General features: G+C 42.6%; 2 protein-coding genes across 6 annotated transcripts; one reads left to right on the plus strand and one right to left on the minus strand.

Moving 5' to 3' along the window:
• Window positions 1-1,328: 1,328 nt before the first annotated feature.
• LOC123363909 (cytochrome c oxidase assembly factor 5) lies at window positions 1,329-12,490 on the minus strand. The gene is made up of 3 exons (XM_045005472.1): window positions 12,239-12,490; window positions 5,815-5,898; window positions 1,329-2,253 (listed from the first exon to the last, which is right to left on the minus strand). The coding sequence occupies exons 1-3, from the start codon at window positions 12,338-12,340 to the stop codon at window positions 2,212-2,214; spliced, it is 228 nt and encodes a 75-aa protein (XP_044861407.1). The 5' UTR covers window positions 12,341-12,490; the 3' UTR covers window positions 1,329-2,211.
• A 22-nt stretch (window positions 12,491-12,512) lies between these two features.
• Window positions 12,513-23,278, plus strand: UNC50 (unc-50 inner nuclear membrane RNA binding protein). 5 transcript variants are annotated; one of them, XM_045005426.1, is made up of 7 exons: window positions 13,765-13,854; window positions 15,150-15,192; window positions 15,619-15,902; window positions 18,933-19,053; window positions 20,949-21,088; window positions 21,173-21,274; window positions 22,803-23,278. In XM_045005426.1, the coding sequence occupies exons 1-7, from the start codon at window positions 13,833-13,835 to the stop codon at window positions 22,937-22,939; spliced, it is 849 nt and encodes a 282-aa protein (XP_044861361.1). In that variant the 5' UTR covers window positions 13,765-13,832; the 3' UTR covers window positions 22,940-23,278. The 5 variants fall into 5 exon arrangements, with proteins under 5 accessions (XP_044861395.1, XP_044861361.1, XP_044861387.1 ...); XM_045005443.1 differs by lacking the exon at window positions 13,765-13,854 and adding an exon at window positions 13,915-14,844; XM_045005460.1 differs by lacking the exons at window positions 13,765-13,854; window positions 15,150-15,192 and adding an exon at window positions 12,513-12,666 and having other exon boundaries at window positions 22,803-23,275.
• The last annotated feature ends 234 nt before the right edge of the window (window positions 23,279-23,512 follow it).

Consider the following 23,512-nt stretch of genomic DNA (forward strand, 5'->3'; position numbering starts at 1 on the left):
CAAGAGAACCTTTTTTCTTTTACTGGGGTATTGGTTTTCATACCCATTCATCCCCATAATGAGTGGCACTGGTGGTGATACTGAGAAACTGGAGTGTCTAAGGGAATTGCTTGTGTGACTTATGGTTAGCCAGTGGGGTAAAACCAAAGTCTTCTCTGTTTGGCTGGTTTTGTTTGCCTTTGTGTGCGTAGAAACCCCAGCCTTGGGCTGCAACTGCCCTGCTTTAAGCAATTTGTCCTGAATTGGCACTCTCAGTTGGGTCATCCAGAAGCACAGCAGAAGTTTGAAATACAGACTGTATAGAGCCAATATTCATAACTTCAACTACAAAATGATACACATATATAAAGATAGCATAACCAGCGAACCATAACCTTGTCTTAGACACCCTATTTGACCCCCTTTATACATTACGCAACTTTAAACAAGTATGTTCTCTAACAGATCAGCGACATAACAAAACGAAGTTAACTGGGTCAACATTAAGTGAGGAGTTACTGTACTGTCACATGTTCCAGCAAGAACACACTGACTTAGGTGGTTGCCGACATTTCTGATTGCATTATGGTGCCATTCTTTCATATTTCAGAACTTGGTTTCATGGTTATTTGCATTGTTCTAAGATGAAATAACTCAGTTCAATAATTTTTTTGTAATTAAGAGTAAGTATCTGAGCTAAGCCTATTAGAAACAAAGTCTTCCTCTCTTGTTACTGTTGTTCTCATTCTAATAAATTAGTGCTTTAAAATATATGACAGGTCAACTGACCAATTATTTTTGGACCTTGAAATGCCTAACTCTAGGCAGCATATATAATAAAGAACATCCTCCCATACTTACATGTTACAGACAGATCTGGCACTGGGAGGAGACATCCTTGATTTAAAAAACAAAAATTTTTTTCCTTTCCCCCCATTTATAGTTTGGCCTTCCAGTTGAACTACATTATGAATCATGCAATTATACAAACTTGTGAATTAAGTAGCACAAAAGGAACATGTGGAAATGCTAAGAGTTTAAAAAACAAGTTTACCATAGAAAACCAGTCATAATTTAAATGAATGTGAACGACAATTTGAAAATTATACACCCATATATACATTTTATAGTACAGAAAGGAATAAGAATGCAGGAATAAAAAAAAATATAAAGTTTGTTCTACATAATTAATGTTTAATACAAAGTTAAGAAAAAATGTAATTTTGAATTGTAGTTAAGTGTGTAAAGTATATTTGTTTGGGTAGTAAGGGGAGAAAATCCAGCATAAGCTCAAAGGAATCTAGAGGCTGTTGTCAGCACACTATAATAAAAGTGACAACCGATATCACTTCAGCTGCATGTCTGGGTGAAAAACATGACATTTAATTACTCTTACTTCTCATATACAACTCTTCCTCTATACACTACTACTGGTCAGATGAACTATATTTCTCTTAAAAGCGGTGGCTGTTTTTCAAAACTAACAATCACTTTCAGACAGACATATTTTAACTTTTAAGAGTAACTCCAACTTTAATTTAGCTCTTCAGTAGTGAAAGGCTACAATGTATGCATGAACTTACACCAACCATCATATTAAAAAAGGAATTTTGCGAAGGGATGAAGAGATGATGTCACAGTTCTTGGGAACTGGACAGGTATCAACTGCACTCTAATTAACTGGAACTCACTATTGAGTAATATAACCCACTCTCTTCCCCAGAGGCTAACCTGTACATTTCAGTGTATGTCGGCCCTGCCAACCTGGGAAACAAGAGACCTATCTTAGGTTTCCTGAATGATACTGCAGAACATTACTCAAGCGGTCTACCAATTTCAATTATTTTATAATATTTCACTCTGACAATGTTTTATGGTTTTAGATAAATAAAACTACAAACTTAAAAACTGAAAGGAAATCTCAGTTTCAAAACAAATTGACTCAGCTAAAGATTGCTACGGCTTATTTTGGATTTTGCATTGTTTATTTAAAATGCATTAGGGCATTTCATATCACTCCAAACTGCCAGCCTAATATTGGTTTTCTTTTCAGTATTTTAGGTGCATGTCAGCCTCAATCTATCAGAGTTCTTGAAAGCAGGTATTTTCCAAGAGAATACTTCATGACTGGGAGGATGCAGCAGATGTACTCTTCTTATTTTAGTCTCTGTATTTTGCTTAAAGCACTGATACATCCACAATTCGCCATGCTTGGCTCTCTTCACAAAGGCTTCAGTATCCCTTCCTTCCTCTGAATCTTGCTCTGGCATCCAACTAAAAATTGAAGAATAATTAAGTCAACATATTGCAAAATGTAAAATACTACTATTAGAACTGCTTTGAAGCAACTGTGTTTCTATTTCTGGCACTTTACAAACAAGGATACAGTAAAGAAAAAGTCACTGAAAAGAATAAATGGTTTCTCCATAAAAAGACACAAGACTGGTGTGACAGTACATGGTAGCACTGTATTCAGAAATCTTACTCATAATTAATACTAGGTGACTGGTTAGCACTGCCATGTAGACTTCAGATTTGCTGAAGGACCATAAACGGAATAATAGTAAGTGGTACAATAGAGTCGGGAGAGCGAGGAAGGTGTGTAGGTGAGGTGCTGTAGAGAATACTCATTAGTCTTATCTTACTGATCATCATTCATAATCTGGAGAATGTGGTACACAGCAAATTCAGATTACGTTAAAATAGAAGGTGTTGCAAACACCAGTGAGGCTGGGATAATATAAAAAGGAACCTACAGAGTCTATAAATATGGGTAAAATATAAAGTGAGATTCAATTTAGAAAAAATGCAAGCTAATATCCGAGGGAAATAATACATGGATATATAATTGGCGGGAAAAGCCTAAAGATTTACTGTACACCAGCATTTCCTAAAGCTGAGAGTGGATAGCTGCTGTACAGTAGATCGTTTTTAGCACTGCAGAGAGATATGGCAGCAAGAAGGGCCACATTATTTTGGCCTGGCATAGTTCCTCTTAAGCTTTCCATCTTCAAGATTGCGATGACTGAGTATTCTTGAATCCAACAATAATTCAGCTAGTATGTTCTACACACTTAAATTTGAGGAATAGATTACTACTATGCAAAATCATTAACTAGAATTCACTGCTATAGCACAATAAAAAGTTAGGTAAACATAAGGTTGACCATATTACTATGTTAAGTTCTCCTCACACCTTCTATGGGCCATCTTAATTATCACTTCAAAAAGTTTTTTTTCCTCCTGCTGACGATAGCTCATCTCAACTGATTAGACTCTGCCTGTTGGTATGCATACTTCCACCTTTTCATGTTCCCTGTATGTATAAATATCCCGTCTGTATGTTCCGAAGAAGTGAGCTGCAGCTCACGAAAGCTCATGCTAAAATAAATTTGTTAGTCTTTAAGGTGCCACAAATACTCCTGTTCTTTTTGCGGATACAGACTAACATGGCTGCTACTCTGAAACATATTACACCAGTCACCATGTCACGTGTAGGGAGAGGGACGTGTACACTCCCTGCGCATTTGTGTATCTAATTGCTAGCACAGAAGCATACTTTATTCTTTACCCAACTGCTGATCGTCTTATGTCCTGAAGCATGACAACTGAAAACCCTAATCATTTTAACCTACTGTAAATGTTAAAAGCATTTGTATTTGCATGCAGTGCCGCATCCTTTAAAAAATGTACTAAATTATTTGCCTCACTAGTACCCTGAGATAGTAAAATTCCATTTTAAGTTTGTTGCCTTTTAATTTAATTGGTCAACAAATATGTCTTTTTTTCTTATATTATGGGACAGGTTAAGCAGAAGTACACAAACAGCCTTTTCTATTATATTCCTATTGAAATATAATTATCATCTCTCACTCTTTTCCTTTCCAGACTAAATAATCTATTCCAGAGGTTCTCAAACAGGGGGATGAGACTCCCTGGGGGAAAGGGTGGGGAATGTATTCTGGGGGGCATGAGATGCTTGAGGAGAAGATAAACAAAAACAAAAAAACAACTTTACTGTGCACATTTTACCCACAGGAATGAATAACTAGCAAAGCTAATTCCTCCAGAAATATCAGGTCCTCAGATGGTGCTGTGCATTTTGACAGATTTCTGTTAAGCTTGCATAGCATTATACAAAGCTGTTGCCATCTGTACATTAATCCGTTCGCTACATTGCAGTGTGCACATTTAATTGTAAGCATCGGCCACAATCGCAGGTTTGCTTTTGCTATTACAATGGATCCTTGGCTCTGTTTGAATCAATGCCTTACTGTTTCTAATATTTAGTGAGGGGTGCATGTTGATTTTTTTCTAATCCGTATATGTACTTGTGTGGCGGGAGGGGAGGCATAAACTACTACAGACACAAAGAAGAGGGGTGTGATCAATTAAGTTTGAGACCCACCTACCTAGTCTTTTTCATCTGTCCTTGTTACATACTGAACTATAATGAGAAATATTTGAAGATTGTAACAGTGTTGTTGTAGACATGCTGGAGAGTAAATAATATGTTTGAAGACACTTTTCTAGCATATTTCTAGCTTAATTCCATTTTCCTCTCTAACTGAATTAAGAGAGTTTCCAATGGAGGGAGGTTTGAAGGCTGTGAGGCTACAGCAGCAGAGTGGGATGAAAGAGCTTAGGTATGTTCTACTTCTGCATCTCTCAATCTAAAATTAAAATCAGGGTTTATTCATTACAGAGCAAAGTAACACATTAGGTAAAACCAAAAACAGGCTATGTGCCCATCATGTGTGGAATGGTTTGATATCGACTTTGCTGCCTCTACCCTATTTTACAAAAAGGCTTTATGACAGCATAGGTCAACATTTCCATATAAGAAACCCATAGCCAGTCTGGGGAAACTCCTCCTTTTCTATCTAGGTAGGTATTTATAACAGGCCTCTTGCTGTGGTACTTGAGCACTCACTCCCAAAAGGAGAGTTTGTCACTCAATCATAAAACTGACTTATAGCTCCTTAAATTAACAATTATCCAATTATTACCTAAGTACATTACACTAAAACTACAAAACTTCAAGTGGAAAGCAGAAGTCCATAATCACAGTAAAATGATCCTTTAATGAGTTTCCTCTAAACTTAAAACAATGTCCCCCAGTTCTGTTTCTTCCAATGATCTCAAATAGATAAGATTATGGTATGGCTAATTATCAATCTTAAATATTAAAAAGCTATTTTACCTATTGATCTTTCATATTTAAAATAACCCCAATTTTGTTAATCATTTCCTATTTTACTGTAGCTGTCACACTCTGAGCCTTCTCCAATTTAAATATGAATATCTTGTTGGATTATACCCACAACCTAATTCCTTGTTTTGCTTGAGTGCGAAAGATGTTCTATACTAATGTTCACAAGAGCTAACATTTATTAAGGACCAATTACATTTATGACAAGTAAGGAGCTATTCTACTAAGGCTACGTCTATACTACCCGCCTGGGTCGGCGGGTAGCGTTCGACTTCTCGGAGTTCGATATATCGCGTCTCATCTAGACGCGATATATCGAACTCTGAACGCGCTCCAGTCAACTCCGGAACTCCACCGCCGCGCGGAGTCGACGGGGGAGCCGCGGACTTCAATCCCGCGGCGTCTGGATGGGTGAGTAGTTCGAACTAAGGTAGTTCGAGTTCAGCTACGCTATTCGCGTAGCTGAACGTGTGTACCTTAGTTCGAAACCCCCCCCCAGTGTAGACCAGGCCTTAGTGATGTCAATTTGATTAATTTCAATGGTGTTTTCCTCCTCATCAGAATCTTTTAGAATTAAACACATTTGCTACAAAGACTAAAAAACAATCAAACCAATCACTTACCATTGATCTTTTGCACTCAAAAAAAGAAACTTGCAAACTTCTGCAGTGTCCTTCCTTCAAGCATTGTCTGGCGCTTTTTCCTTCCTGTCACATGAAACATAACAGCATAAGAATCCAGTGTATTTCTTCAGTGGAAAGGACACTACAGACAAGGCAGCTCTAAAAAGTCCTGTGCACACTGTTGAAACTCTGTCCAAGCTGCTTTAACTTGTGTTCTTTGCTGTGGTAAGTTCCTGAGAGTTTGTGAAAGTGCAGATAATAATTCTTCCCTTCCTTCCCCAACTTCAAAAACATGTGCTTGTATCAGTAAAATGAAGACCAGGGTGGATAAAAATCAATGATTTAAAATAAAATAAAATAAATTTGATTTTTTTTAATTTAAATCAGATTTTTTTGATAAAATTCTTTTTGAGAAAAAAACCTATCTAAAGATAGCTTTGAGCTATAATGTATCTCATCATGGAACAGGGATTATAAATTCTAATTCTATAGTATGAGACAATAGATTCATGTAATGTTTAAGAAAAGTTTTGTAAATGAGTTCCAATAGTTCATGGATTAGGGACCCAATTTTATGGGGTTCCAGGGGCTTCTGTATAGATTATTTAGGATAATCTTTCTATCTACCCAACGGGTCTCATTGCTTAGTCTAGAAGATACCATCAGAGATGCTTAGTTTTGCAGTTCTCAAACTGTGGATGTGTCTCTCCAGAGATAACATGCTTGTTAACAGCAAAAATGTTTTAAAATAAATAAATAAAATATAGAGGTGAGAAATAACAAATCTCAACCCTATTGTCCCTCTGCAAATCTGTGTACACAGAGTCAATCCCTTACCTCTCTCTAAAAGTGCAAAATTTCAAAAAATTCAATGAATATAGGATTGTTGGGGGCAAACAGACTTGGACAAGGAGAAGAAGTCTGGAGATAAATGTGAGACGGGAGGGACAGGCAGTAGAAACAAAAGTGAAACGGTTTGAGCAGCATATTCCAGAAGTTTTGAGGTCTTTCTGAGACTAGCCTTCATTGATTTGAGATCTATCATACCATTCTCTCACTAGAAGGGAAAACCTATAATGGCAGCAGGCTGTAAAAGAGACCCAGTTTGGGAATATTTTCATGAAGTTCCTCTACCTGTGGGTAAGACAGGCATGCATGCAAAATGCAAAGAGTGCAACAAAGAAATGCAAGATGTGTTCCTTCTCAGGAGGAAGCTGCGTTGAAGATGATGAAAGGAACATGTCTGAACATGCAGGATCTTCAGGTTGGCAAACTTTTTTATTTCATACTTCTTTCTTGAGGACTGCCTGTCTTCCTTCTGGACTATTCTTGAATTCTCATGTTTGAGCAAAAAATATAGTTGTTACTCTATGGTACTATCATTTTAGATGCAGTTGTGATAAAAAATAAATAGCTGAAATAGGCAGATCTTCCTTTTACAATTTCACCTTTAAAGTAGTACTGAGTGTCAGTGAATGCAATGAGTGATACTAAATGAACAGTATGGTAATAATTAAATAACTGCACTGACTTATTTTGTTTAGGAGAATCCATCCTCAACATACAGGATTCTGAAGACTATCCACCTTCAAGATCACCATCATTTTTTATAGTTGCAGAGTTATCTGCCAATGATAGTGTTTCAGTCACACCACGTATGTCACATAGCCACAGTATGTCACCTGTAGCAAAAAGAAAAACAACTCCTCCATCATCCAGAAACAACCATAGGTAAATTTGTGATAAGAACCAGCAGATTACAAAAAAAAAGGAATTGATGAAAAATCGCCCGATTTGTTTATGCACCAAACTCTCCTTTCCGTATGACTGAGAACCCACACTTCATTAACATGGTTCAGTCATTAAGACCAGGATACACTCCACCCAACAGAGCAGATGTCACAGGAAAATTGCTGGATAAAGTGTATGAAAGAGAAGCTGAGCAGTGTGCAAAAGGCCTGGAGGGTAAAATTGTTAACCTGAGTCTTCATGGGTGGAGCAATGTACACAATGATCCTGGTTATGTGTCTGTGTGACAACAGAAGAAGGGAATGTCTTCCTTACAGAAACAGCTGATACATTAGGAAATGCACATACAGAATACTTACAAGAAGTAGCAGTAAAAGCTATAACAAACTGAAAAAAAAATTCAAATGTCTAGTACGCAGCTTGGTCACATGCTGAAAATGTATCCAAGATAAGAAGAAATTTAGAAGAGAGTGAAGAGAGTCACAAGCTAATAACATATGGTTGCAGTGCTCATTTGAGGCACCTCCTAGCCAAAGACTTCGGTGTTCCAGAAATAAAGGCTAATGTTGTTGAAATTGCAAAATACTTCCGTAACAACCACTTTGCAGCAGCTGCTCTGAAAAAAATGGAAGGAACCAAGCTAACTCTCCCACAAGACGTGCAATGGAACTCTGTAGTGGACTGTTTTGAGCACTATATCAAGAACTGGCCTAATCTGATGACAGTTTGTGAACAAAATTGTGAAAAAATAGATGGCACTGTCACAGCCAAAGTCCTCAACATTGGGCTTAAGAGAAATGTTGAACTCATGCTGAGCACCGTGAATCCTATTTCTGTAGCCTTGAACAAAATGCAGATAAATAGCTGTTTTATTGCTGATGCTGTTGAAAGTTGGAAGGAACTGAGTGAGGTCTTAAAAAGAGAAATATTCAATGACAGGGTTAAATTACAAGCATTAAAAAAAAAACATATGGGACAAGCACTATCTCCAGCTCATTTTCTTGCAAATATTCTCAATACTTGGTACCAGGGTCAAACTTTAACTGCTGAAGAGGAGGAATTGGCTATGACATGGACATCCAGCAATCATCCCTCCATAATGCCAACTATAATAAACTTCGGAGTAAGGGTGAACCATTCAAGAAATATATGTTTTCTTATGATGTTTTAAAGAAAGTCACACGAGTGAACTGGTGGAAGTCACTTAAGCACTTGGATTCAGAGACTGTTGAAGTGATAATCTCACTTTTAACAGCAGTAGCTTCTGCCGATGTAGAAAGAATATTTTCTTCCTTTGGACTAATTCATTCCAAATTGAGAAATCGCTTGGGACCTGAAAAAGCCGGAGAGCTTGTTTTTCTTTTCCAGATTATGAACAAACGGGAAATGAAGGTGAAGATGACTAAGTTAGCTGCAGAAACCAATATTTTAAGTTTCTCATGTTGACCTGTCTGACATAGTCTATTTAATTTTTGTTTGTTTTTTTAAATATTTATTTTAAACTATTTTGGTTAAAAACAATTTTAACAAAAACCTGATTTAAAAAAAACCTGAACGTCTAATTAAATTCAAAAATCCATATGCTTGTTTTGTTAAAATATTATATGTTTGCTGTTGAAGAAAAAAATCCACAATACATAACGTTGTTGTTTTAATTAAATAAAATAATTTAAATGTCTGTTTGGTGATGTTCTCCTCCTATTACAGCATGGCAAGAAAATCCACCAAATATTAATGATTAACCTGTTGAACTGGAGATAGTTCACCTCCCAATGACTTCATAAATATCTGCTTCAATTACCTGTGATAAATGGAATAATCAATCAATCATTCATTTTCTGATATAGCTGTAAACTAATCTGAAAAGTTTTCAAAATAAATCACTTTACAAATGTAGGTTTCATTTTTAGAAGGTACACACTATACATCTATCTCTGAGTTCTGAAGAATATGTATTAAGGTTATAACAACTAACAAGGACACACTTTTATGTAGAAATCCATTATTAAATCGAGTCTTCCTGATTAGTGATTTAAATCACGATTTTAATCAATTTGATTTAAATCAAATCCACCCTGAGAAGACAGAAGTATAATCTAACTGTATACACATCTTTTGAGTGGTTTTAGATTTATTCAAACTGGACTTAACATAATGCTAAAAGCAAGCTATCGCCACCAGAAGTCCAAAAACCAAAACAAAACAGTGGTAATTGCACTGGTGAAAGGTGTCAACTAGACAGTCTTGGAGACAGAAGTTTTCTAGTTACCTACATAACACATACAACACAGACAGCAGCAGGGCAAACTTCCCTACAACATTCTGCTAAAGTGCTTTAATGCTAATTGAAGGGCCCACCTTTTTCATTCTCTATTTCCATTCAATCCTGAGGCTCCTAATTCAAGTAGCCAAGCAAGGGTCCCAACTGTGGTGGGAGCTTTCCATATGAACTTTTTGTTTCAATAAGTTGAAATTTTATTAACAGTACAGAATTTCTAACACAACCATTTGACTTTTTATAGAATAAAATCACACTACCACACCTGAAGTTCTGTATGATCAAATTTCAACATTTCTGTTTCAGTGAACACACATTTTCCCAGCTCATGATTACATACTATAAACTAACCTACTGTGACACTTTCTTGGGGTGCCCAGGACACCGAGTTACTCTGTGAGCCCCCTGCCTCCAGTGAGAGAGAGACTTGCTGGTGCTTAATTGGGTATCACTTCCCTGACCCTTCCTGCCTGTTAGCCATCCAAAGAACCTCCACTGGGCAATGCTAGCCCTCATTTTTCTTGTTATAATAGGCGTATCCTAATTCCCATGCCCCTTTGAAGAATTTGATATCCAGCCTGTCACTGGAAACTCACAGCAATATCAGGTTTACTATCCCCAAGGGAACAGCTCACATACCAGCTTGTTTGATTTAACTAAGAATCAGCTCAGCGCTGAGATATATTTGTTATCAATGGTTAAGATTTAATAGTGAGTAAGGACAATAAAAATAGAAATATTATATATATAACAAAAGGCATAGCATGCTTTCTAGCAATTAAACTTAACTTAGCAGGCTGACCTTCTGACTAAGGAATTTTATCTCACCCAAAATGTCTTTTGTAGTGTTTCCAACCAGGGCAGGTTAGGATCCTGTTTTCATGAATGAAATCCCACTGACTGATTACTTCCTCAGGTGCAGGATAAAGATGCATCCTTTTGCCTTCTCTTTTATCCCCCCAAATTAATTATTGGATATCGAAGTCAGGATGCCTCCCTTGCACCTCAAAGTTTATTCCATAGTGTGTTGACGTCACATCCCCATGCTGACTTTGTATGCACACAGGGCTTCCATTGTATTGGCTTACAATGCTTAATTTACATTGTGAACTGAGGCAGACAGGTGATACACAATCTTTTGTCTGGTAGGTACTTCTTTGTCAACTTTGCCTTGATTCAGACTGTAGGAACATATTTCCTTTATACTGTACATATATAACTTTTTACATTGTATCTGTACAGACATTTCACTAGCATATTTATGATCACCGTGTTTTCTGGCTTTAATATAAGATTGTACATGACATCTTTTATGGAAAGTGGCATGCTAGGTATAGCGAGTTTGGCAGGCCTGTCAAGAGTTACTGTTACAGAAAAGTGAACCCTTTGCCAGTCGGCACTGAGAAATTCTTAGGGGTCACACACACCTTCTCTTACAATGATTCTGATTATTTATACTTATTTCTATTGTAGGTGCCCCTAAAGTAAATAAATCATTGTGGAATTCTCATGGAGATATATCGATCCCCAATAAATCGATCGCTACCCGCCGATACGGCAGGTAGTCTGGATGTACCCTTAGGTTCACTCCCTCTGGGACACCTTGCATTGGTCACTGTCAGTGGACAGGATACTGGACTGGACGGACCTTTGGTCTGACCCAGTAGGGCTGTTCTTATGTTCTTAAGGTAAGGTGGGTGAACTCAGCCAATGACCCTTCTGAGGTAGCTGTATCACGTTTTTTGCCATTTACGGTGGGGCACTAATACCTGCAGTGGGGTAGCACATGTGTAAATAAAGGCAAGACTTCAATAAAGTGACGTGTACAGGTGGAACTGATGGCAGATGGGGAAGACCAGTGTCCAGCTCTTCCCTTTCAGTTGTGCCAACTGCATGGGGCTCGGAGGAGCAGTGACTGTCTCACCCACATCAGTCCAGGCTGGGACCGACTCGCACAGGGGGCAGGTCTGGTGAGTCAGACGCGGCTCTTTGTACACGGTCACTTGTCAAGGGGGGGCCCAGGCTCTGTGCAGCCGCGAGGACCCAACCGCTTTGCAGGTCAACGACGCTGCGGGACCGGGTGCGACTCAGGTGCAGTGTCCAGGCAGAGGCGGTCACCAGGGGTAACAGGGAAGGGGCCACCCCGCTCCCCACATTGGCTGTATGACGCAGGGGGTCTCTCAGCAGGCTCCGCCACTCCCACGTACCTGTATGACACAGGGGGTCTCTCAGCAGGCCCCGCCCCCCCGCGTGCCTGTATGACGCAGGGGGTCTCTCAGCAGGCCCCGCCCCCCCGCGTGCCTGTATGACGCAGGGGGTCTCTCAGCAGGCCCCGCCCCCCCGCGTACCTGTATGACGCAGGGGGTCTCTCAGCAGGCCCCGCCCCCCCCCGCGTACCTGTATGACGCAGGGGGTCTCGAGCAGACACTGTCTCAGGTCCTCCCGCACCCCCGCACAGGCCCGCCCGTCCTCCTCCTTCTCCTCATAGTATTTGGGCATCGCGGCAGCGCTCTCCGCACACAGCGTTTGGGCTTCTCACTGCAGCGCCGCCGCCACCACCGCCTCCCAGTGCGCTATGCTGGACGCCGCCATCTTGTTGTCCTTTGACCCAACTGCGGCGCACGCGCAGAAACCGCCGCCGCTCTTTCCCGCCGGGGCAGGAACTACCGTACCCAGCATGCCCCGCGGCGCAGGGTCACGGGCCGGGTCAGGGGGCGCGCGCCGTGCTACGTTGCCGGAAGCAGCTGGAGTTTGCTGTGGGTGCGCGCGGCCCCGGGCGACCCTCGCGCTGTGTGTGGTTGGGAGGGGCGGGGCTGGAGCGGCAGGTGAGCGGGGCAGTTGCGGGTGGAGTTCTCGCCCCCCGGGCTTGGGATCCCTGCGGGGTGGGGGCCCCTCCCTTCTACTGCTGCGCGCGCGCGGCCTCCCTTCCCCCCACCCCGGCGGGTCCTCAAAGGAGGCGATCCCCGCCTCGCGCCTCGGAGCCGCCTCTGGGCACGTGCCCCGGGCAGATCGTTGCTGGGGAGGCGGGAGCTGAGGGCGGAACCGTCTCTACCCCGGGGGGCGGCGCGCGGCGGGGGGAGTCTCCATCGGTGCTGCCGAAGCGGTTCCACTTTGCGGGGGCGCTTAACTAGCCTCGGCCTGAGAGCGACTCTAGCCCCGCGTTAAGGCGGGACCCAGGGCGCGCACTGGCGGGACTTGCTGGGTCTCCTGCCTCTCAGGCATCAGGGATGGTCGCTGCTGGGGGGGGGGACGGGGACGCGAGAGGGTCTGGGTTGGTATGGGAGGTGGCTCAACATTTGTTCTTTCTCGTGCTCAGAGTCTAACTAGCCCCGTATTTGGGCGGGGGTAGCAGGTTTGGAGAAATTTTGGTAGTGCCCAGAAAGCCCCCCCCACCCCCCAACTCCACCCCGCACCTGCTTAAGGCTCTGGGAGGGAGTTTGGGTGGGGGGAGGAGGTCTGGGGTGGAGGCCCTGGGCTGGGGATTAGGGTGCAGGCTCTGAAAGGGAGTTTGGCTGCAGAAGGGGTGAGAGGTGGGGGAGGGGGTCTGGGGTGCAGCCTCTGGGTGGGGCAAGGGGTGGGGGTGCAGGAGGGAGTTGGGGGGCAGGAGAGGGTGTGTGGGAAGGGGGTGGGAGTGCAGGCTCTGGGACAGAGTTTGGGGATGGGAGGGGGTACAGGGTGAGGGTTGTGGGGCTGGGTGTGGGGTAAGGGCTGTGGGGTGGGGATGAGGGGTTCATGATGCAGGAGGAGGCTCAGGGCTGGGGCAAAGGGTTAGGATGCGGGGGGATGAGGGCTCTGTCTGGGGATGAGGGGTTAGGGGTGTGTGAGGGGCTCAGGGCTAGGACAGAGGATTGGGCTGCAGGGGGGGTGAGGGCTCTGGGGTGGGGCAGGGCTCGGGATGAGTTTGGGGTGCAGGCAGGCTGTCTCGGGGCTGGAGCCAGAGAGGAGGAGGCTGAGCGGAGACAGCCTGGAGCTGCAGAGGAGAGGCAGAGACATGCTCCTGGGCCCAGTGGGAGGTGTGCAGGGGTAGCAAGTGTGGGGGCCGGGGGACACTCAGGGGAGGTGCAGGGGGCCGGCAGGCAGGGCCGGGGGAGAGACCTGGCCCCAAACATAGGTGGAGCCGGGCCCTGAATATTGCTGGAGCCTGGGCACCACAGGTCCATACAACTCGCCGGCCCTGTATTTGGGGTCAGGCAGAGAGTTCCCCTAGGTCAGATTGGTAGTGACTTCAGCATTTGCGTTTTTTTGCCTTCCCCTGCAGTGTGTGAGTGTGGGTCACTTGCTCAGATTATCTGGGTATATCTCAGTCACTACTCTGCCATTGCAGGAGCCTCAAGCATTGGTCACCTCAGACGATGACACTACCGATCTTACAGTGGCACAGCTATACCGCTACAGCTGTGCCACTGTAAAGTCTCCTGTGTAGCCGCTCTGTGCTGACAGCAGAGAGCTCTCCTCCAGGCATAATTAAGCGATGGTAGCTATGTCAGCAGGAGAGCATCTCCCACTGACATAGCGCTATCCACACTGGCACTTTTGTCAGTGAAATGTATGTTGGTCGGGGGTGTTTTTTTTTCCCCACTCCAGTCCGACAAAAGTATTACTAACAAAAGTGCTAGTGTAGATATAACCTTAGTCCCGCCTGTTTTCTGCCTGTGACACATCATAGTCTCGTCTCCTGTGGGCAGTAATATTTTGGTGGTTGAGTTTAGTGTAGGGTTCTGAGTGGTGTTGGTGGCCTGTGATATACAGGCAGTCGAACTAGATTATCTGGTGGTCCTTTCAGGCCCTTAAACTATGACTGATATTCAGAGCCCTGAGTTCAAGACCCTGTTGCATTGACTATTTAATTATTAATACAAAGTGGAACAGCTTCAACAGGACAGATTGAGAGATCCACCCCAGAATACCCAATAATCAGTTGGCACTATCTGAGACATGGGAGACCTGGGTTCTCCCCACCTCAGGCAAAAGGGAATTTTGAATCCAGGGTTCCCAGAGCCTGAGTAAGTGCCTTGCCCCTTGGGCTGAAGTTTATAAGGGGAGACGCAATCATCTTGTCTTCATTTTGTTTGTTGCAAGAAAGAGCTTAGGTGGGGAGAAGGTTCATGGCTTTGAATCCCAAGCAAACAGAGGTGGCTCCCTCTAGCCCAGAATTACATGCCTATGTTTCGTTGAGGAGTGGGGCGCACTGAATTTTTATCTGAAATAATTAAAATATAACGCAGTGTAAAATAGAACATCTTTAACAGTAAACGCATTCAAGGGCAATTGTAAAACTGTACAGTTATACTTAGTGCTTTGTTTCCAGAGCATTGTACAAAGATTGTCACAGCACCCCATGCAGTAGGCAGGTAAATATTTGTGTTATACATGGAAAGGGGCGGGATAGAGAGGTTACGTAATTTGTCATAGGCCACATACTGAATTAGTAGCAGATTGGAATTTTAATTTATGTATTATTGGTACCAATCCTGGTGCACAGGTCTCTAAACTATGGTATTTCAGTACACTGTTTTTAGGCAGCAAAAAGGTGAATCAATTAACATAAACGGCCAAATTTTGAATGGGGCACACTCTAGCTTATAGTTTTTCACGTAGTCTTGCTGGCACAAGAGCTAGTATTTAGCTAGCTACTTGCCTGATTACCCTTGGAAATTAGATTTATATCTAAATGTCATAATTAACACTGCATAATTTAAAACGCTTCTAATTTTACATCTGTCATTTCTAAGATTATGTAAAATAAATTAGTTTTAACTTTAAAATCTTTCCTTCAGAAAAATGTTGCCGACCACTTCAGTTAGTTCCCCAAACCAGGGCAATGGTGTGTTAAACTCCAGGGATGCAGCGAGACATACAGCGGGTGCAAAACGCTACAAATATCTAAGGAGGCTCCTTCACTTCCGGCAGATGGACTTTGAGTTTGCTGTTTGGCAGATGCTCTACCTGTTCACTTCACCACAGAGAGTTTATAGAAACTTTCATTACCGAAAACAAACAAAGGACCAGTGGGCAAGAGATGATCCTGCTTTCTTGGTATTGCTGAGTATTTGGCTGTGTGGTGAGTGTCTGTTTCCATGACCAGCAAAAATGAGGTGGGAAGGAGGAAGAATTGAGCATTAGCCTAAGATTAGGGAGGCCTGGGTTCAAGTCCTTGCTCTGTCACAGACTTTCTGTGTAACCTTGGGCAACTCATTTATGCCTCGCTTCCTCATCTGTAAAATGGGGTAAATCTGTAAAACAACCTTACATGGGTGTTCTGAGGATAAACATGTTAAAAAGTTTGAAGTGCGCAGATCCTACAGTGATGGTGGCCATATACGTACCTAAGATAGATAAGATCTTTTTCTTTTCAATAAAGTTGCAGGAATGTACCTTCGCAGGGGGGTTTTCAGCACCCTGAGGTTTTGTCTGTAGAGGCCCAAAAGAAGCTGATGCGCTATCTACACGCAAAGGTTACAGTAACCATTTAGAAATTAGAGAACCAGGGTAAACCGCAGGGTCTAGCTGTATCTAGAATCCTCTAAAGCAGGGGTCCCCAACCCCCGGTCCGCGGCCCGGTACCGGTCCGCGGCCTCTTAGAAACCGGGCCGCGAACCGACCCAGTGGAGCTTCCGCAGGCATGCCTGCGGGAGGTCCAGCTGAGCCGCGGGACGAGCGCTCCCTCTGCAGTTGTGCCTGCGGGAGGTCCGCTGCTCCCGGGGATCAGCTGGAGCTTCCGCAGGCACGCCTGCGGAAGCTCCACTGGAGCCGGTGGACCTCCTGCAGGCGTGCCTGCGGAAGCTCCAGCTGAGCCCCGAGAGTAGCGGACCTCCCGCAGGCACGACTGCGGAGGGAGCTCTCGTCCCGCGGCTCAGCTGGACCTCCCGCAGGCACGCCTGCGGAGGGTCCGGCAAACGAAACCGGTCCCTGGACCTAAAAAGGTTGGGGACCCCTGCTCTAAAGAGTATTCTTTATGTTTATTGTAATCAAGTCTTGTCTCTGTTCTGGGTTTCAATAATTGTGTCATAGCAAAGACAACCAGAGGAATGAATGACAATTTTTTTTTTTTAAATAGTTGAACATTTGGATGATTAGAAGATGGGATGTATTATTGTTACGTGTATTACCATAACACACAGGCACCCAAATTGTAGACTAGGACCATTGTGCTAGTCACTGTGCAAAAACAGAACAAAAAGACAGTCCCTAATGTTGAACCCATTACGGGCACAGTACCCTTTACACAGGGGTCTGTCCTTGCTCCCCTTCTCATCTACCTTTATACCTTATCTCTGGGTCATCTTATCTATAAACAGAAATATGCTGATGGCTCACACATCTGCCTTTCTGTCCAAACTAAAATCCTGGATTGTCTCTCTGACATCCCTCATGGATGTCTAGCTGCCAGCTCAAGCTAAGCATGGCTAAAACAGAGCTCCTATTCTGCAAACCCCCTTCCCCCCGTACCTTCCTGCTACCTCCTTTCTTGATCACTGTGGACAACCCCACCATCCTGCCTGTCACTCAGACCTGTAATCCAGACATCATCTTGACTCAGACCTCTTGGTAGGTCATTACATCCAGGCTGTATCTAAGGATAGGCCTTTCATATCCATCCATCCAGCTAAAACTCTTGTCCAAGGTGTCATCTCATGTTTCAATTACTGTAACATCCTTCTCTCTGGCCTTGACAAATGCAGTCTTGCCCCACTCCTATCCATTCACAATGCTGCTGCAAAGATCATTTTCCTAGCCTGCTCTTTGACCACATCACCCCTCTCTTTGAATCCCTCTACTGGCTGCCTCTTCGCTATCACCTCAAACACATGGTGCTTTTGTTCACATTCAAGGCCCTTCATGGTCAGTCCCCAATCTACCTGTCACTTCTCATTTGCTATCAGTCTGTGGATGTTCACTTCCTTTCCTGCGATGCCAGCCTCCATTGCGCACTACTCCCATTGTTAAATTTTCAAACAGCGCCTTCATGCTTTCTCCCATGCTGACCCACACGCTTGGGAGGAGCGCTCTGTAAACATCAGCAAAGGAACATCATCTACCTTCAAAAGCCTTCTCAAAAGTCTCCTTTGCTGTGATGCCTACAGAACCCTTGGCAACAATTAGGCTGCTTGTATGCTGAGACCTCTGCCTATCATGCTGTCCAGTATTGTCTCATTGTTTCCTTGTAGACTTTGTCTATTTGTTGTCTCTTGTCTGATACTTAGATTGTAAGCCCCTGGGGGTAGAGACTCACTTTTTGTACTGTACCTAGCACAGTGGGGTCGTAGTCCACAACTAGGACTCCTAGGTGCTATGATAATACAAATAATACAGAGACCAAAGCCGCAGCGAGACACTTCAGCCATCACCAATCAAAAGAAAATCTTTTGCATGTAAGCTTCAGTTCAGATTGTGTTTTCACTGTTGCCTTTTAAAAGACTACATCCAGTCTGTTTTTGACATGGCACAGTACCTGCAGTCATAACAAAGCTGTTACTTCTGAGATTCTAATGTTCTTGTGGTTGGATGGGAAATATTTCCTAGATCCTTTTGTGTTTCACGGATGTTTTCCCAAAGCTGCCAAACGAACTCCATAAGAATGTGTCTTATGTGTACTGCATTTTCATTCAACTAAAATGGACTGGAACTCTGAATGCCAGTCTGAAGGACATCTGAGTCTTCAGAGCCAGAAAACTATGCACTGTCGTGTGGTTTTGTTGTAACTGAAAGCAGTGTGTGTTCAGCTCTGCTTGTTGTTCTTACTCTGCACTTCTGCTTAACAAGGTATTGTCTTCATAAAAAGATTGTAAGTTTAAAAATGTGAGATTAGTTCAATGGCAGTAGTGCCACACACTGAACCTAAGCCAACCACATTATACACAAGTGGTTTGGTATGCAGTATTTGAATAAAAAAAGGGGCTGCCTTGCAGAAGATCTTAGGGGTGAGGAGGAATAAAGGGGAAAATGTTGAGATTTCAGGAGACCTCCTCCAAAAAGTTAACCTCTGGAATGTCAGAGTTTGAGGAATTGGCATTGTTTGGTGCTGCAGCATTTTTCCAGCTAGGAAGGATTAATCTCTCTTTTTCCCCTTCTCTCTCTCCCCCGCCCCCAGTCTCTACTATAGGATTTGGATTTGTGCTGGACATGGGATTTTTTCAAATGATAAAGCTACTTCTTTGGGTTGTGTTTATAGACTGTGTAGGCGTTGGCCTTCTAATAGCAACTTTAATGTGGTAAGTAAATAATTCCACCTAGAACTAAGTTGACAAGTCCCTGTTGCTGAGGCATTGCACTTAAATCTGTAACGATATGACTTTGCTCAGAAGAGACGGTTAAGAATTTTCATTGGCTGTGAATAGAGCACTATTATTGGGAAAGAGCATTAGAAAATATTTATTTTGCTTGACCTTTTTCTGCAAAAAAAAGGTTAATACTTACAGGAAATTTGTCACTTACACCTCTCAGTGCCTATTTTCCTGCTGAGTTCTCCTGGAAGCAGTGGCATGTCCCTTCTCCAGCTCCTATGCAGAGGCGCAGCCAGGCGGCTCTGCACGCTGCCCTGTCCGCAGGCACCATCCCTGCAGCTCCCATTGGTGCGCCAGAGGGGGCCATTGGAGCACATAGGAGCTGGAGCAGGGCCATGCCATGGCTTCTGGGAGCCATGTGGTGCAGCCCCTGACCCAGCGCCCCAGCTGGAGCGCCAGAGTGGGGCTGAGCCACATGGTGCAGCCCCCGCCCCAGCTGGAGCGCAGCAAGCTCCAGACCCCACTCCCCAGTGGGAGCTCGGGGGCCAGCTTAAAACGGCTCGGCTCACAAGCTGTAGTTTGCCCACCCCTGAGATATACTGTTCCAATTCTAAGAACCTGTCAGGGTAGTGAGGGCCAAGAATCTCCCTGCAGACACAGGAGACTTTTCCAGTACTTGAGGGTAGCACTTGATGATGGGGCAGAACAGTGGTAGGACTTTTCTTCACTGTTGAGCTGGTCAGAGGAGACCAATAGCAGAAGCAATCTTCTACCTTCAGTTGCTTCCTCGAGGCACACGCACAGGAAGGGCTCAGTTCTCACACTTGCTCTTTTCTCTGCTGCTTGTGTGGTTCACTTGAAGCAGCAGGGAGGTGGGGAAAAAGGTAGGAAAGCCATTGTCAAAAATGTAAAGGAAATCAGGGGCACTTCAAAACTGATTTCTTATTAGTGAAAATAACATTTTAAAGTAGAGTGACCTTGAAAAAGAGAGCAATTCAATATTTGATTAAAAAATGACTTTGGAAGTTTGTTGATCATATGAGGAATGTTCTGCTCTTATTCCAGGTTTAAGCCCAAAATGAATGATCAAATTCTTAGCTCTTTACTCAGGTTTTAATTAGGCAAAACTTCCATAGACTTCAGTGGAAGTTTGCCTGAGAAAATTAGGCTAAACTATGGATTTGGTCCATAATCTCAAGACCAGAAACCACGTTTGGCCTGCTTTGTTTTTGGGTGCAGCAAGTAACGTAGTACTCATATCAAGTCAGTACCCATATTTTAAGTATTTTGTTGCCTTTTTTGGTGGAGGTGGGGTCTTTATTAAATGTGGTAACATTATTAAATGTGCATTGTCTCTAAAATTGAATGCACCTGAGCTATTTTTGTAACACAGGAAATGTGAAGAGGTAGGCTATACCCAGCATTTTTGGGAAGTGAGTGGATGGGCAACTGAAAGACACTGCTTCTTCCGTATCCTATAATTACACCAGCAGTCTTTGCAAAAGGAAGCTGCTGTTCTCCTGTGCAGTGTTTGCACTTTATCTGCTCAGCATGAAAGAATGTGACTACTGCTGAGAGAGAAATAGGATAACAAAAGCTGGTCTGCGCTGTCTTTTTGAGGAAATACTCACCTTTCCTTGGGCTACCATGTTTTATTCACACATTAGGGAAACATTTTTCAGTCATCTGAGGTTGGCAATTATGCAGAGACATTTGAAAGGATTGAATGTATGAATTAAATGGTAAAGACTTGATTTTTTTTTCCTGTATGTGACTTCATTACTTTAACTATAGGTGGAATGTCAAATTAACATAACTTTAGGAAACATGAAAGTGTGAAATTGTTTCATAACTTATTCCTTTTGAATTTCTTTTCCAATTAGGTTTATTTCTAATAAGTACTTGGTAAAGCGACAGAGCAGAGACTATGATGTGGAATGGGGATATGCCTTTGATGTTCATCTGAATGCTTTCTATCCACTTCTAGTCATTTTGCATTTTATCCAACTGTTTTTCATCAATTGTAAGTAGAACGTCCTTTTTAATGCTTTTTTCCATGGTGCTGGGCCTCAGGCAGGTAATAGAGCAACTGTCTTCTCTTTTACAGATGTTATCTCGTCAACCTCATTCATGGGATATTTTGTTGGGAATACAGTATGGCTCATTGCAATTGGTTATTATATCTACGTAACATTTCTAGGGTACAGTGGTAAGTAATTTCAAAAGCTTTTATTAGGCAGTTGACTATATGAAAACAACTGAGCCTTGGCCCAATAAGTTACTTTAATTTATGAATTCATAGGTCTGCAATAACCGCAAAGAATCCTGTGGCACCTTATAGACTAACAGACGTTTTGCAGCATGAGCTTTCGTGGGTGAATACCCACTTCGTCGGATGCAAGTAGTGGAAATTTCCAGGGGCAGGTATATATATGCAAGCAAGAAGCAAGCTAGATAGTCTATCATTTTACACAGGGAACAGTAAATACATCTTTGCTTTAAAATTTGTTACATTTGAAATATCAGAGATTCTGTCATCCATACACAGCCACTTTTGTTCCTCTGAGCTTTTTAGTAATGGCAAAGTTCTTGGTTCAGGCTTGTAGCAGTGATAGAATAAACTGCAGGTTCAAATCAAATCTCTGGAGTACATCCACAGCTGGGATGGGTCACATTCAGTCCTTTGTGTAGCGCTTCCATTTGTAGCAAAATCTCTCCAGAGGTAAGAAGGTCAATCAAAGGTGTATTTACTGTTCCCTGTGTAAAATCATGATACAGACTATCTAGCTTGCTTCTTGCTTGCATATATATATACCTGCCCCTGGAAATTTCCACTACTTGCATCCGATGAAGTGGGTATTCACCCACGAAAGCTCATGCTGCAAAACGTCTGTTAGTCTATAAGGTGCCACAGGATTCTTTGCTGCTTTTACAGATCCAGACTAACACGGCTACCCCTCTGATACTAGGTCTGCAATGATCATCTCAAATACAGAAGTAGGAGAATTCAATGTTGATTTATTTTTAAGCAGTCCCTCCTAGATACATGTCTTGTAGTCTTCACTGTCTAATGAAGCAATTCCACATGCTCCCTTTGCAGCTTGCGCAATTCTGATACATTTTTTCTGAACATCACTTTTCCCCTATTTCCTTCCAAACCCAATACTGCCTCTGTCCTGGGTGATTGGAGTTAATCATTTGTAATCCTTTGCCAGGAATGCTAGGTACTCCCTTATCTAAATGTCCAAACTAGGTTAAAAAGTTTATACCTAAAGGACTTGTCACTTTATGGGGTTGTATTAAAACACTCTTTGCACAGAAGATATTGGTACTCGTGCTCACCATGGTGTTGTACTATAATCCAATTAATATGCTGCTTCAAACCTTAAGACCCTTGCATTAGTTTTGGACTCCCAGATTGACTAGTGAGGAGGGTAGTAATGCAACAAAATCACTGAGCAGTTTGGCTATACTAGTGTATACAGACCTACCTCAATTACTCCTCTCCTCTGATAGAAGCTATTCTGTATCTGGGCAAAGGGCTGCAGAATCAGCATGGCAGGGATGATAAACAGGCACCTAGTTTTAACCAAGCTGTTAAGAAATTGATGAAATGCTGGCAGCCTCTCCCCAGGGTCCTTCTGGATGTAACAGTTTATGGTTTTGGTCCATTAATGCAACTAATAGCTGGTTTTAAATAATTTTGTACTCTGATTATAATTGTATTTCTTTTCTAGCATTGCCGTTTTTGAAGAACACAGTTATCCTTTTGTATCCATTTGCACTCTTAATTCTGCTATATGTGCTCTCATTAGCACTGGGATGGAACTTCACCAAGACACTTTGTACTTTCTATGAATTTAGAGTGAAATAAAAACAGGTCTTCATATGTCTCTACTGTGTAGTTTGTCTTAGCTGCTGACAGTATGAACATCTAAGACCTCTCGTTGTAAATGGTTGTACATTTTCTCTTTGTAGATAAGTGTAAAAAGCTTGAAGTGTCTATTGCAATTTTTAATGATTAAAATATTTACAAACAGTAAAAATGTTAGTAATTCTCTATGAATACTTTTGCAGTACATTCCTCAAGACAAACTACCTGTACATTTTTGTAATAAATCTACTTATAAGTTGAATAGCCTAATTCTCACTGCTGATGTCTTTTAAGGGGATAAGTACCATATTAAATTAGTACAACAAATTGATGGAGGCTAGTTGTCTTCAAAGTGATTTATGTTTATTATTGTGTGATTCTCAGGTTTAATACTTCAGTTTAGCTACACTAATAATACCTGACTGCTGCTCAGTCACATGCTCTAGCTACTCACATGTCAATATTGTATGGTCTAAGTTCTTACAGTGCATCAGCCACATCTGCCACTCCAAGCAGCTGGAGTCAGCCAAAGCAAGGACTCCTGCATAGGGGCAGGTAGTGAAATTAGGCCCA

Source organism: Mauremys mutica, chromosome 1 (assembly GCF_020497125.1).
Source record: "Mauremys mutica isolate MM-2020 ecotype Southern chromosome 1, ASM2049712v1, whole genome shotgun sequence".
Classification (NCBI taxonomy): domain Eukaryota; kingdom Metazoa; phylum Chordata; order Testudines; family Geoemydidae; genus Mauremys; species Mauremys mutica.

Excerpts from the sequence above, each read along its gene's own strand:
- LOC123363909 (XM_045005472.1), bottom strand. The coding sequence starts at position 12,340 with ATGCCCAAATACTATGAGGAGAAGGAGGAGGACGGGCGGGCCTGTGCG. Across the intron at positions 5,899-12,238 it reads AGACCCCCTGCGTCATACAG|GAAGGAAAAAGCGCCAGACA; the intron begins GTACGCGGGGGG and ends TTCATGTGACAG. Across the intron at positions 2,254-5,814 it reads TTGAGTGCAAAAGATCAATG|TTGGATGCCAGAGCAAGATT; the intron begins GTAAGTGATTGG and ends TTCAATTTTTAG.
- UNC50 (XM_045005433.1), top strand. The coding sequence starts at position 14,777 with ATGGGAGACCTGGGTTCTCCCCACCTCAGGCAAAAGGGAATTTTGAAT. Across the intron at positions 19,054-20,948 it reads CTAATAGCAACTTTAATGTG|GTTTATTTCTAATAAGTACT; the intron begins GTAAGTAAATAA and ends TTTTCCAATTAG. Across the intron at positions 21,275-22,802 it reads AACATTTCTAGGGTACAGTG|CATTGCCGTTTTTGAAGAAC; the intron begins GTAAGTAATTTC and ends TTTCTTTTCTAG.